Source organism: Lissotriton vulgaris, chromosome 5 (genome assembly GCF_964263255.1).
Source record: "Lissotriton vulgaris chromosome 5, aLisVul1.2, whole genome shotgun sequence".
Classification (NCBI taxonomy): Eukaryota; Metazoa; Chordata; class Amphibia; order Caudata; family Salamandridae; genus Lissotriton; species Lissotriton vulgaris.
The window spans coordinates 313,670,841-313,684,147 of record NC_141693.1 but is presented as its reverse complement, the minus strand read 5'-3'; the positions used below and the strand labels follow the sequence as shown (position 1 = coordinate 313,684,147).

The 13,307-nt window shown below is 46.0% G+C and overlaps 1 protein-coding gene across 1 annotated transcript in view; it reads right to left on the bottom strand.

Annotated features, from left to right (window-relative positions):
• The window catches only part of PLCH2 (phospholipase C eta 2), a 548,160-nt gene that overhangs the window by 486,354 nt on the left and 48,499 nt on the right, over positions 1-13,307 (bottom strand). Inside the window, exons 2-3 of the mRNA XM_086921546.1 lie at positions 12,155-12,398; positions 10,766-10,895 (exon numbers count right to left, since the gene is read on the bottom strand). Coding sequence (XP_086777672.1) covers positions 10,766-10,895; positions 12,155-12,398 — 374 coding nt within the window. The remainder of the gene's footprint in view (positions 1-10,765; positions 10,896-12,154; positions 12,399-13,307) is intronic.

Genomic DNA, 13,307 nt, shown 5'->3' with positions numbered 1-13,307 from the left:
AGGGTAGATGTATTATAGCTAACAGGATACCAAGGGAGAGTATGGGTAAGCCAGTGGGTATGAAGTAGAGATGTCTAAGTCACTCCTAGTCTCAATTAGAATTCAAGATAATGGGTTTAAGGACACAAATATACAGAAATGATATTTCCCATATTTTCCTCTATAGTTATATTTAGTCATTTGCTGTACTGATTGTGTATTACTGTATGAGTTGCTGCGCAATGAACCTAAACATTTCAATTCTTTATGATATGAATCAAACAACAGAGTCAAATGGCACATTCACCTATGCACATAGTTCTTCACCATTAAACAATACACAAAATATTCCTTTCTCCTCTTCGCTGACAAACACGACTCCAGACAACGATGAATCAATGAATGAAAAACCCCTACAACCACATGGCATGCGTGCCATGATTATCAACAAGCTTTGTCTCTAGGCAAGTGATAGAAATATGATGTACGAATATAGGTGTCACAACATGTCCTTCCATGATAAATTGATGTATATTGCCAACTGTGTGTCCTCCATTATAAAGCCATTGGTTCCTTCCTGCTGGCATTGGCCTTCACGCCAGGCAGTGGGTGGAGTTGGTGTTCACCTGCAGAGGAGTGGGTTCATATCCTGAGCTGTTACCCTAGGCGGGATATGTGTGCATGTTCAAAGCAATACCATGCACAGTTACCACAATTCAATGCTTCACAATTCAATTTCCATCAGTTTAACAAGCTCTGGAAGCCAAAATGCCTTCGTAACTAAAGACTCAAACACAGCACTGGCTGCATTTCACATCTTTATGTAATACATTGATTTGACTTTGTTACAGATGGGGCCTGTCTCATGCCAATTTAGTTATTCACATGAGGCTAATGCAGACATATTTGGAAAAGGAAAGAATGGTTACTCATGCAAAACAAATCACAATGTTTTATTTCAACTCACAGCTTCCAGTCCACTCAAATCCTGCCCCTTTCTAAGATGTTGCTTCACATGATAGATTTTTACAATCTTCTGTACAGATTTCCTGTAGGGTTCACTAAGATTTGAAACTAAATGAAACACGGTTCGTATTTGTTTTCTGATGCTTTTATTTACTTTATTTCATCTACTAAATCTCCCTTAAGGTGCACGCTATCCTTGTCATCAATGTGTTAAAAAAGGTGTTTATTCAAAATTAAATATATTTTTTCTTTTTTGGGGGGGGGGGATCTCTGTTCTTTAATGTCCAATTCTACGTGTATAATATATTTGCAGCTTCAAAAATGCATGACAAGGTCTTTGGGCAATAGACTTCTAAAACCATTGAAAATGCACAGGTGTGCACCTTCAGGAGTGTATAGAAACCCTTGCAATGGTTGTAATGCAATTTGATTAAATGTCTCAGATAAATCTGAGTAGAGGCGTTTCGGCACCACTCATTGTTGGAACACGTTGCTGTATTTAGTACTGAATGACATTTGGAAAGGGGCGACCACTCGGTCCCCCCGAACGTATGGTAGGGGGCCCGAATCCCCCCGGGAAACCATTTTGGGCGGGGGGCGTGTCACGGCTGGTATGCCCGAAGCGGCGTAGCCGGGGCGCGCCTTTTCCCGCCCAAGAAGGGTTGTCCTAGACACCTACACCGTTGGCCACGCCCCGTAGGCGTACCGGAGGAGGGTACACGCCCTCCCGAAGAGGAATAAAAGGAGCAGCAATCCGAAGAAGCATCCTCTTGTTCCTGTGCTAGGAAGCTGCACCCTCTCGTTGCACGTGAGCCCTCGACGGAACAAGGAGCAATTTTGAGAACTTATAATTTTTGGCGTTTCTCTTTCAGGACTTCGAGCCTAAGGGTCCAGGACCGTGTTGAGCAACAGGGATCGGATATCCGTCGAACAATGCCTGGCAGGAAGGCGGGAAAGAAGTCTGGGACTGACCAGATGCTTGGAATGCTGATAAAAGATATGGCAAGTATGAAGAAGCAGATGGCGGCGATGAATAATACGGGTAGACCGAAGAAAGTTATAGGCCCTGCATTGCCGGGAGTTGTCCCCGCGGGGCGAGGTAAAAGGGTCAGGAATAGGATGGCAGGGGAGGAGGTCCCGGTTCCCGAGGTACCCCCGGCAAGCCCGGACATTCCTGTCGACGCCCCGGTACCGATCCCAGACGCGGGTCAACCGATTCCGGTTGTTGTTACGCCCGCCAGCGAGGAGGACATGCCTCCCGATTTGGCCGCCCAGTTGGCCGCACGGCTTGGCAAAAAGACAGGGGGTGCTACGGCACCGGCGGACATGGCCGAAGAGGCCAAGTTACTAATACAGCAGTTGCGGCAGTCGCGAGATGCAGCGAAGGCGAATCTCCCTTTTGTCCCCCCACAGGTGACCCCAGGAGGACCAGCATCTGGTGTCGAAAAAACGGCGGGAACAGCAATGGAGCCGGGTAAGCAAGCATTGCCGATGGCAAGGGAGGGGTCTTTGCCCTCAAGACGGGAGAAGGTGGTCCAGCATATACCGTTGGCCACGAAAGAATTGATATGGGCTGATAAGTACGTTAATATGTTTTCCCTGTTAACCGACCATCGCGAGATGGAGTATGTTAAGACACAAAAAGATTTGTGGCACCCTAGTGTATGGCGAGCAAAGATGGCAGGATTCAGGGTGGATGAGACAATCTCTAATTGGGCCAGGGCCTTTGCAATGTTTTCTGCAATTATTGGGGAACGTAAGCCCGAGGTTTTGACCGAATTGTCCTGCTATCAGGCACGAATAATGGATTTTTATGAGACATATGAAGGTGATGAATGGATAGGTTACGATATGAAGTTTCGTAAGGCCAAGGAGTTCGATTCATCTCTGACGTGGGATTGTCTCGACTCGATCTCTTGGCAGAAACAGCTCCTGCCGGGCGCGACGAAGTCGTCGTCACTTGGCGGGAATGGGTCCGGGCCTTCCTGCCGTCAGCCTGCGGCGCCCTTTCGAGCGGGCCCCGCTGGTGACCACCAACCCAGGAATGGAGGGAATGGAGGTAAGAAAGGGGTCTGTTGGAATTTTAACAGGGGCAAGTGCACGAGGCCTCAAGGGACATGTAAGTTCAGACATGAGTGTGCAGGTTGCGGAAATTCTTCACACCCCGAGAGTTCGTGCAGAGCCAAGAATGGTGATACAGGGGGTAGAGGGGGGGCCAAACAGGTTTAATGGGGACCATGGTGTACCGCTACCTACCCCCGTAGATATCATGGCAATGATCCCCTGGCTAAACGAATACCCTGATCATGTCTCCGCTGGGGTGTTGAGGAACGGCTTCCTGTATGGTTTCCACATCCCGGCGGGGGATTTTCGTGGGGAATCACTGTGTAGGAACCAACTGTCGGCTCAGCATAATCCAGCGGTGGTAGAAAGGAAGATTGCAAAGGGGGTTGCCCTTGGCCGGGTTGCTGGCCCATATAGGCACCCGCCAGTAACTAATTTCATCTGTTCCCCATTGGGAGTAGTCCCCAAGAAGGACCCGGGGGAGTTTAGGCTGATCCATAACTTGTCAGCTCCGAGGGGTCTTTCGGTGAACGATGCGATTGACCCGGGAGTTTGTTCGGTGCGGTACGCATCCTTCGACGATGCCGTCGCCATGTTGAATCGCCTGGGGCCCGGAGCGCTGGTGGCGAAGTCAGATATCGAGTCAGCGTTCCGGTTGCTCCCGGTACACCCACAGGATCAGCGTCTGTTAGGCTTTGTGTTCCAAGGACGTTACTACATGGATAAATGTATGCCAATGGGTTGCTCCATCTCTTGTGCCTATTTTGAGAAATTCAGTTGTTTTCTGCAATGAGCGTTCACCAAAGCCACTGGCCATACCCAGGTTATGCATTACCTAGATGATTTTTTGTTCTTGGGGGCAGCCGGCGACACACAATGTGCGCAGGCCTTACGAGACTTTTGCACTCTCATGGAGAGGTTCGGGGTGCCATTGGCACCAGGTAAGACGGTTGGACCATTGACTTCACTCGAGTTTCTGGGCATTGAGCTCGATTCTGTGGAGGGATGTTTCCGTTTGCCAGTGGGGAAAGTAGCGAAGTTCAGGGCTTCCCTGGAATTGTGCATTAGCAAAGAGAAAGTCACGCTCCATCAGCTACAACAAGCAGTGCGTCAGCTTAACTTTGCCCTCAGAGTGATACCAATGGCCCGCCCCTTTTCCCGCTCTATTGCACAAGCCATGGTTGGTCTCAATGAAGGACACCATCGCACGAGACTGTCTGCAGAGGTTCGCCAGGACATGCGCATATGGTTGGCATTTCTGGCGGATTTCAACGGTCGAGTGGTGTGGAACAAACCGCCAGCATCCTCGGACGAGCTGGGTTTGTGGACCGACTCGGCGGGGAGCGTGGGATTTGGCGCCATCTTTGGTAATCGATGGTCGGCGCAAACATGGCCGACGTGGTGGCACACCAGCGGTCTCACAGGTAACATTGGGTTTCTCGAGTTGTTCCCCATTTTTGTGGCTCTGATGGCATGGCCGGATGAGTTCAGAGATCGCTCTGTGGTGTTTTGGTCCGACAATATGACTGTTGTGGAATGTATAAATAATCAGGCAGCACGCTGCAAGTGGATATTGAGATTACTGAAGGAAAATTGTACTACTTTGCATGAGACTGAACGTACGATTCAGGGCGAAGCATGTGCCAGGTGTACTGAACCAGGCGGCTGATGCACTCTCTCGTTCACACATGCAGGCTTTCAGGGGTTATCTACCTTCCGTGGACCTAGCGGCGGCACCATTTCCCGAAGCACTCTGGCTACTCGGTGCCCCAGATTATAAGACCTCGTGGCAGCAAGCCTAGCCCCCAGGACAAGGAAGGCATGCGAAAGAGCGTTTCGTTCCTATTGTGCATTTTTGGGTCCGGCAGGGGGGGGTCAATTGGGGTCAGGAGGAGTATGTCCTGAAGTTTCTTGTAGCACTACACAGGGCAGGCCGATCAGCGGCAACGGCCAATAGGCACCGGGCCGCCATTTCATTCATGGCGCAGGCGCATGGCATCAAGGACTCCACATCGTCCTTTTTGGTAAAGAAGGCCCTTCGTGGTTGGCAACGCCTTGAGGGTCGTAGAGTAGACAAAAGGCGCCCGATTGGGTTAGAAAGGTTGTCCCTGCTGATGTCGATACTCCCCACGACATGTTCCTCCCAGTTCGAGGCAGGGCTGTTCCGGGCCGCTTTCGCATTAGCGTTCCATGGGGCTATGCGGGTGAGCGAGCTGGTAGCAAGAAATAAGAAAGATGTAGAAGGAGGGCTGTGTCGGGATAACATTCTGATCAAGGGTGATTCAATGGTGGTCACAATAGCCAGGTCCAAGACCGACCAGGGTGCTATGGGAGACAGTATTGTTGTCCAGCGCATGCGAGGGTCCCCCATGTGCCCGGTGAAGTGCGTTGAGGAATATTTGGCGCGAAGGGCGGATGCATGGGGGGGAAGCTTGCTGAGACACATCGACGCCACCCCACTGACAAGGTTTCAGTTTCAGCGGGTGCTAACGATGGCAATCGCAGCGGCGGGCTTGGACCCGGGCGATTTCGGGACCCATTCCTTTAGGATAGGGGCTGCTACAGAGGCTACAGCCAGGGGTCAGAGTGTTGAGAAGGTGAAACAACTGGGACGATGGTCCTCGAACTGTTATAAAAGGTATGTGTGGTTGCACATGTTATGAAGCCAATGTCCTGCACTCACGCTTCTTGTCTTCTGTTTGGTTTACAGTTTCGCGAGCATGCTATGCGGGGCGGACTGTGCAGTCGACCCGGCACCTGGGGACCAGCGGTCAGAGATCACCGGCTGAGGAAAAAGTGGTGTGGGTCGTGGGCCACTCATACGTGAGGCGGGCCGGGGACGTATTCATAGCAGGTGACGTGATTCACGCAGCTGGGGAATACGGGTACAGGGTGACCTTCCACGGAAGGGGCGGGCTCTGTATTGACCAGTTTCAATGTTTTGTCGAGGAACTGTTAGGGCGGACAAGGTCACCGCCGTCTATAATCATAGTACACCTGGGAGGTAATGACTTGGTGACACTCGTTCGGCGAGTACTACTCGAGGGGGTTCTATCTACTGTTAGCTGGCTGGCGAGAAGGATCCCGGGGTGCACGATAGCATGGTCCCACATGATTCCCAGGAAGGTGTGGCGGGGAGGCCTCTCTGTGTCAGCACTGAACCATTCAGTAAAGAAGGTCAATAACAAACTTAGTAGGTTGTTTCGCTCGGCGCAGTTGCACTGTATTCCGCATGGATGTATTCGGGGGGATCACATGTATCTCGAGGATGGGGTCCATTTGTCCCGGGAGGGGAATGTCTTACTCATAGGAGACTTCATAGCATGGTTAAGGGGTTTGTAAAAGCATGACCTTTAGTAGGAGTTTGTGGGGGGCCGGATAGCCGGTCAACTATCCGGCCTGTGGCGGTAAGGTCATGATCGGTGAGCAGTAATTTCAAGGTCCCTAGAGGGGGGGCGCCACCCATTATGGATGGGAGCGCCCGGGGGGAGGCGGCCATTGGCCCCTCACACGGGGAGGCGGCACCCACTAAGTATGGGGTCGCCTAAGGGAAGGCGGTCATAGGCCCCTTCCAGGGGAGGAGGCGGCTAGATGCCCCTCCTACGAATTTCTCGGGGCCCGGATAGTCGCGACGGCGGATGTGATAAGCAGTGTGGGGTGGGAGGGGGGTCCACGCTACCTTCTAGACACCTCACACGAGTCCTCGGATGACCATTAAGATGGTGTCGAGTTAAATAGGGGGCCCCCGCAAAGACAAGGGAAATTGGAGTTGGCACAGAGGTACAGTCCTCTGCGCGCCCGCCCTCACACCGTGAGGGGGGAGTTCTGGTAGTAGGGATCTGACACCGGTTGCGACCTTGCCGTTGGCCCGTAATGCTAGGATGTACAATTTTAATTTAGAAAGTATGCATTTGCAGGATGTTAGACTCGGCTAGGAAAACCTTTGTACTAGAGATTTGTTAAGGTTAGCCAATCAACGTGTCTTCATCATAATGTAATAAATGAAAATTGTACATGATATGAAACTGTTATTTTAATGTTTTAATTTTGTTTCATATTTTAATAAATACGGCCGGGAGGGTAACTCCCTCCCGCCTTCCAAAAGTTCAGAACTGCGTCCGTCTTCCCATCCTTGGGGATTGTGTTGGGAGGGGGTGACAGGCATCCCGGCCATAATGCACAGAGTTTTTTTATTTATTATTCTCAAGTTGACACACATGCATAGACGTCCTCTGATTTCTAAAATCTGGGCCAGAAGTACTATTGCATGACAAGAACATAACTTCTTTAACTCTTTTGTTTTGATTATGGGGACATTGTACACTTTATGGGGCATATTATCAAGGGGGTTTATCTCCACTTTTTTGGCTTTAAAAGCCAAGAAAGCGGAGATAAAATTATCTCCCTATTACCTAGCTGTCGCTAACACCAGTTAGCGACAGCTAGTAGGTGATAGCGACCATCTTGGGCCCCGCTTTGCATGTCAGTGATATTTATCACTAATGACATGCAACGTGGGCGTGCCAAGATGTTAGCTACTGGAAACAGTTGCTAACATCGCTATCTCCTATTACCAACTTTTGGAGATATTCGCGCTAAGCGCGAATATCTCCAAAAGCTAACACCTGCCCCTGAGCAGTTCTTAGCCATGTTATCCAATGGTAGGTGGATAACATGGCTAAGAGCATTAGCTCTGTAATGCATGAATATCGCGGACTTTTCAGCGATATTCATGCATTTCGGCCGATTTTTATCGCTTAGGAGATAAACCTTGATAATAGCAAGGTTCCTAACGATAAAAATCGCCGCAGCTCGTCGATAAAAATATCGCCCCTAAACCAACATAGCGATAACTATCGCTAGTTGTTGATAATATGCCCCCAGGTTCTTTGGGTTTTGGCCCTCGTTTCAACATTTTGCAGTGTCCCAAACCATTACCATTCCTACACCTTGCCTACAAACCTGGATAACGTTTATCATTAGTCATACTCAGCATCTGGTTTCCCTTTGGCACCTCGGCACTTTGGCGCCTTGTTCTCTCCTTTAAGTCACTTTTTGATTAGTGATTCTTTCAACCTTGTCTGCAGATGTACTTACTCAGGCTACCTTGTATGCCATCAATTTAGTTTCTTTTTCCCTTGCCTCTCTTACGCGTTCAGCTGTGGTTGCAGTACAATACCAATCCTCAATCTTTCCTGTATCATTTTATTATTCATCTTCAGCCTTAAATGACTTTCTCGTAAGATCACTAGTTTATAGTAATCACTTTCAAGTTGCTGCTAATTCACTCAAGAGAGTCATTCTAAAAGCCAATTATGAGTATGTGAAATTGTACTCATGTTGTACTACACCTACTCACACTGCCTTTTTTTAATGGTCTCATAATATTTACACTAAATTAAATTAATGGTTTCCTTTTGAGGGCTTTCGGTTTTTAATGAAAACTCTTTTGGTACACATGAAAACCATTTTCATACGTTTCTCTTTACCACACGCGGAGCCAATTCTCAAAAACATTTAGGAGTATATTAGGTAGTAATCCTGGAGTATTACATCACAAAAGTACTACTTCACCATATCATAGATACCTTTGCAAATTGACCAAAAGGATCTTACTTGATCATGCATGTTTTCTTTCTCTCCCTGTATCTCTTTAATAGAATTGGTGCATTTCCAATACGAGTGTAAACTATGCATTAATTAATTATGTGGATAGCTGAAACACGTCTACATGTTCTCCCTTCAGAACCTCCTCTAGTCTGGGTAATGTTTCATACATCCTTAACACTTCAGCTAGTAATGTGTTTAGTAACAATGATTTATTCCGTTCAAGTGTGAAACGTTCTCCCCAAGTGACATTAAACACACATTACACATAACTCTCCATTGTTTCCAATGCATCGCTGGAGTCCCTGCGATTGTTAACAAGTCAGGTGGTGTTGTAAGTGGCAACATTTTTTCTTCTCTCATGGCACTCCACTCAAATGTGTGTAAATAATATGTTACTATGCACGCATTTTAATACTATACAAGAAGACACTATTTTTGGGAAAATAAACTCCCTCTTTCCACATCAAGAGATGGACAAAGTGCCTCCCATAATCATACAAGACATTATTTTACTATACTGAATATGTATATATCTACTACAACTACTGGCGAGGCTTCGTGTTTCTAATAGTATATTCTGTGTGTAGTCTCTGCTTCTGATTCCAATTCAAATTGCTAATATTTGAAAATCATATAAATAGCAGAGCTTGTCCCTGAGAAGCCCTGAGCATACAAACAAGACTCTGCGATGGCCTGACATGACATACCTGTTGCAGACAAGAAATATTTGGTTAAATGCGTTTAATAATCACTAAGAAAGGTCCACACAAAGGTCTTTTACAAATCCAAACTTGGGTGCAAACTCTCATTTGCACCAGGATGGCTATTATAATTTGTATGATAATAGCCCACTCTGTAGTTGGTTGACTACACAATTTGTGCCAAATAAAACATCTCACGTTAAAAGCCTTCACCCTTAAGAAGGGGGGGGGGGTACACACTACCAGCACATTATTTTCGATTTTGATGAGCAAAAATCAAATGGTGATATATTTGTGCATCAATTAAGAACCAACCTTGTGGTATGGTTATTTTACTAGATAGACAATTTTCCTGTTGGCTTTGAACATTCAGTGCAATGAAGCCCAAAAAGTGTTTATTATTGAAGAACACATTTGGAAATACTATTAATCTGGGTATGCACATTACTATAATATCTGTCCTTACTGACTTCAATAAAGGTCTGCAGTTTTTAAAGCACACTGTTTCCCTCACATACAAGTAAGATCGAATTGTCAGATTGAAACGAGTATGCACTGTCTGATTCACCCCTTCTTGGATCTAAGAGTGTGCACAGACATGCACACTCGTGATGTGAATAACATACACCTTCCGCCAAGTGCTAAACTTCACACATGACAAAAATGTTCAAATACAGGAATAATGTGATTAGGAGACCACAAGCACCACCTTCAAAACTTCTGTTGTGTTTGGATACTGTAATGATTTATAGAGCACAAAAGGCAGGGCTGTCAATCATAACACCAGGGATGCCCAGTGTAAAGTTAGGGTGTTTCACCTCATGCAGTTCATGCAACTGATGTCCACTATAATGCCAGGTATGCACATCACTGTGAGTGGGAGGATCACCATATGCCAGGAGATTCTCCTGAGGTCAGTGGGGTTGCAGTCTTTCTCAGTGCTAATTACACACACACACACACACACATGCTCAGAAGCCCAAATAGACACACACAATTAGCAGACACAGACAGCTTGATTTAGATATCAGTGGATGGTTTACTCAGTTACAACAGTGAAGGATATTCCGTACGCTGGAATATAAATTGATATCCCGTCCATTGAAATATTAAAATATAAATCTCATAGGATGTAATGGGATTTATATTTAGGCGGACGGGATATCTGTCACCGTAGTGACACAGTAACCCATCTGCCGAGATCTAAATAAGGCCCAGAATTTCCTGCCTTGATTCAATCTTTTCCCACACCCTCTATCCTTCATCTCACTTTCATTTCCTTCATAGGGGGGCATGCCGCCCTCATCTGTTACTCCGGGCAGCCAAACAAAGGACATAGATCTCTTCATTCCACTTGTAATGTTGACAACTCAATTAGTAGGCCTCTTATCTCGTAGAAATTTACATGTTTTAACCCTTGCATAACAAGCCTCAAAGAGCCTTACCTTGAACATTTGCTTGACTTTCTGGCGGGGGAGATTAACGTTTAGCTTGTGCATAAGCTGCAGTACTTCATTGATGCTGAGGTTGCTGTCACCGTTTTTGTCGGCTTCATCAAATGTTTGCTTCAACCACATTTAACTGAGGTTAAGGAAGACAAGAGATTGTAGTTCCACTCTAAACATCATACACTATCCATTCACGAATACTCAATGTTGTGTCTTTCATACACCAAATGACAGATGTCTATGATATTTTTCCCAAAAAGGAATCAAGTACCTTATTTTGAAACTAGCCGTGATCTTGTTGTTTGTTAAGAACAAAGCATCTATCCTTGGATAAAGGATTTGCCAATGTAAAATGGCGTCACTCATGCACCCAGATATGATGACCTATGAAATTAGCTTAGTTTTCTGTTTAGTGTGCACATTTTGACACACAAGGATCCCTACTGGTCAAACTGTAAGTTTATACACATTTAGTTTGCATTTTCAGTCATAGGACCTGGTTTAGAGTTTGGTGGATGTGATACTCCATCATAAACATGACAACGTATTACAAGTGCACGTTATCCTATGGAACTTGTAATATGGTGGATGGAATATCCATCACATTTTCAATGGCGTATCCCATTCGCCAAATTCATAACTAGCCCTCCAGAAATGAGACCATAGTCGGAATTGTAGATCCACTACACCTTAAACAAGTTCACATTGGGGCATATTGAGAGAGGTGAACTTCAACACACACATAAAAACATATCTTTGCTACACAACTAACTCCAAGTAATGACACCTACATTAATGTGAAGTCTACTAAGAGAAAGAAAATAAAGTATGCCTAGAGGCAAAGGCAGGCTGTGCTACTTAGGTAGGGTAAGAAGGGCGAGTAAACAGGTAATGACAATTCCTATTTAAGCCAAGAGTTGGATGCCACCTCTTTAGGCAATTAAGGGTAAGGTATGATGTAGAGACAAATTATTACTCAAATATATATTCTGGCTGGCACTCTTACATGACTGTGTAAGGCCCAGAGAGGTATATGGTGGTCATTTAAGGTTTAGCAGATGTGCAGCATCTACCAAAAAGTGTTTGATCATCATCAGCCAAACTTGCAGTACAGCTGACTCATTTAGAGATAGACAAAACACCAAGTTTCCAGAGGGTGTTGCACCCTCAGCTTACTCTGCTGTCCGAAACCTTTAACCAAGGGCCCATATGCCACAGGCTGTCAGTGAATATATGCAAGAAGGGCTGTCCTAAGGAGGAGGGTCCTTCTCAGGTGCATTTTTCTTGTGTAGGACAACAAGGAAAAGTCTGGGGCGTACTCTAAAATGAGATGACTATCATCAATTTAGATCTTTCCAAGCAACATCTCCCATCATCAAAGGATATTGGTCCCGTGTTCTCTGGCGCTTGGACAAGCTGTCCTCATCGCTTATGCCTGCCATTAGGTACTTGAGCCCAGTGATCCATGTTCTTGCCTCTTCTCCACTGGAGGACACCAGATCCAGAGACTCCATGTGATCTCCATAGTAGATGCTGAAGCAGCAGTTGGGATCGAAGCTGCCATCTGCGTAGCGCTGGAATATCTCAGATTGCTTCCCTTCGCATACTTCTTGAATGGAATCAATGGAAACTGTCAGAAAAAAAGTGGGACAACATTACCATCAGAAGAAAATAACGAAATATGATTTCGAGTTAATTATGTAGCAAGGAGCACCATTGTTCATTGTGGTTCAAAATCAACTAAAGGCAAATTAAAAAGATTTCTGTTCTCATACATGGACTGCACTATATTTTCTTTAGTTTACCACTTCCCTTTTTAGGTCGAGCCTGGGCATGCTGTATTGGAGTATGGAATAGAAGCCACGCCCACTCTCCGCCCATATTTGTCATTGGCTTGTGTCATTGCCCTTTGTAAATGCTGGCTTCTGATTCAATAATAGGCTTGTTAGTCCCTCCTTTGCCCTGCCTTGTCTTCATTTGTAACCTCCCATGGGAACTGTCCCTTTTACTTCGGTTGTAATCTGTAAGCACTATTTTCTTTCATGAGTTTCTCCTGCTGCAGGCACGACATGCTTTCCTGCAACATTCAGCGGGCCATGCATGCTTTCACTTTCTGAACAGCCCGGGTCAATGGCGGCCGCTTCTTTGAATAGGTCTTGCATTTACAAGAGTTTGAGTTATTGGCAATGTAAATGGCCTTTATTTATGTGTTAATTAGCAAAACAGATAAATAAAAGTAATTGTCATTTACAGCCCCAATAGCTTAAACTCTCATAAATGCGAGACCTATTGCATTGCAAGTGCTTGTTTAATGACCATTCAGTATCAAAGAAACTAGATCTCATCATATGTTTCCGGCATATTTCTTCTTCCTTTATTTAAACTCCGTCTGCCTTACTACGTGGGGCATCCTCTGAAACCCTCTGATAAGCAAGGGCTTGAATACTCCCCTCATGTGATGCCAGTCAGCAGTGGCCTTCGGGTAAAGGTGGGCCTTTTTACATGAAAAGATCAATGGTGGCACAATTACATCACGTGT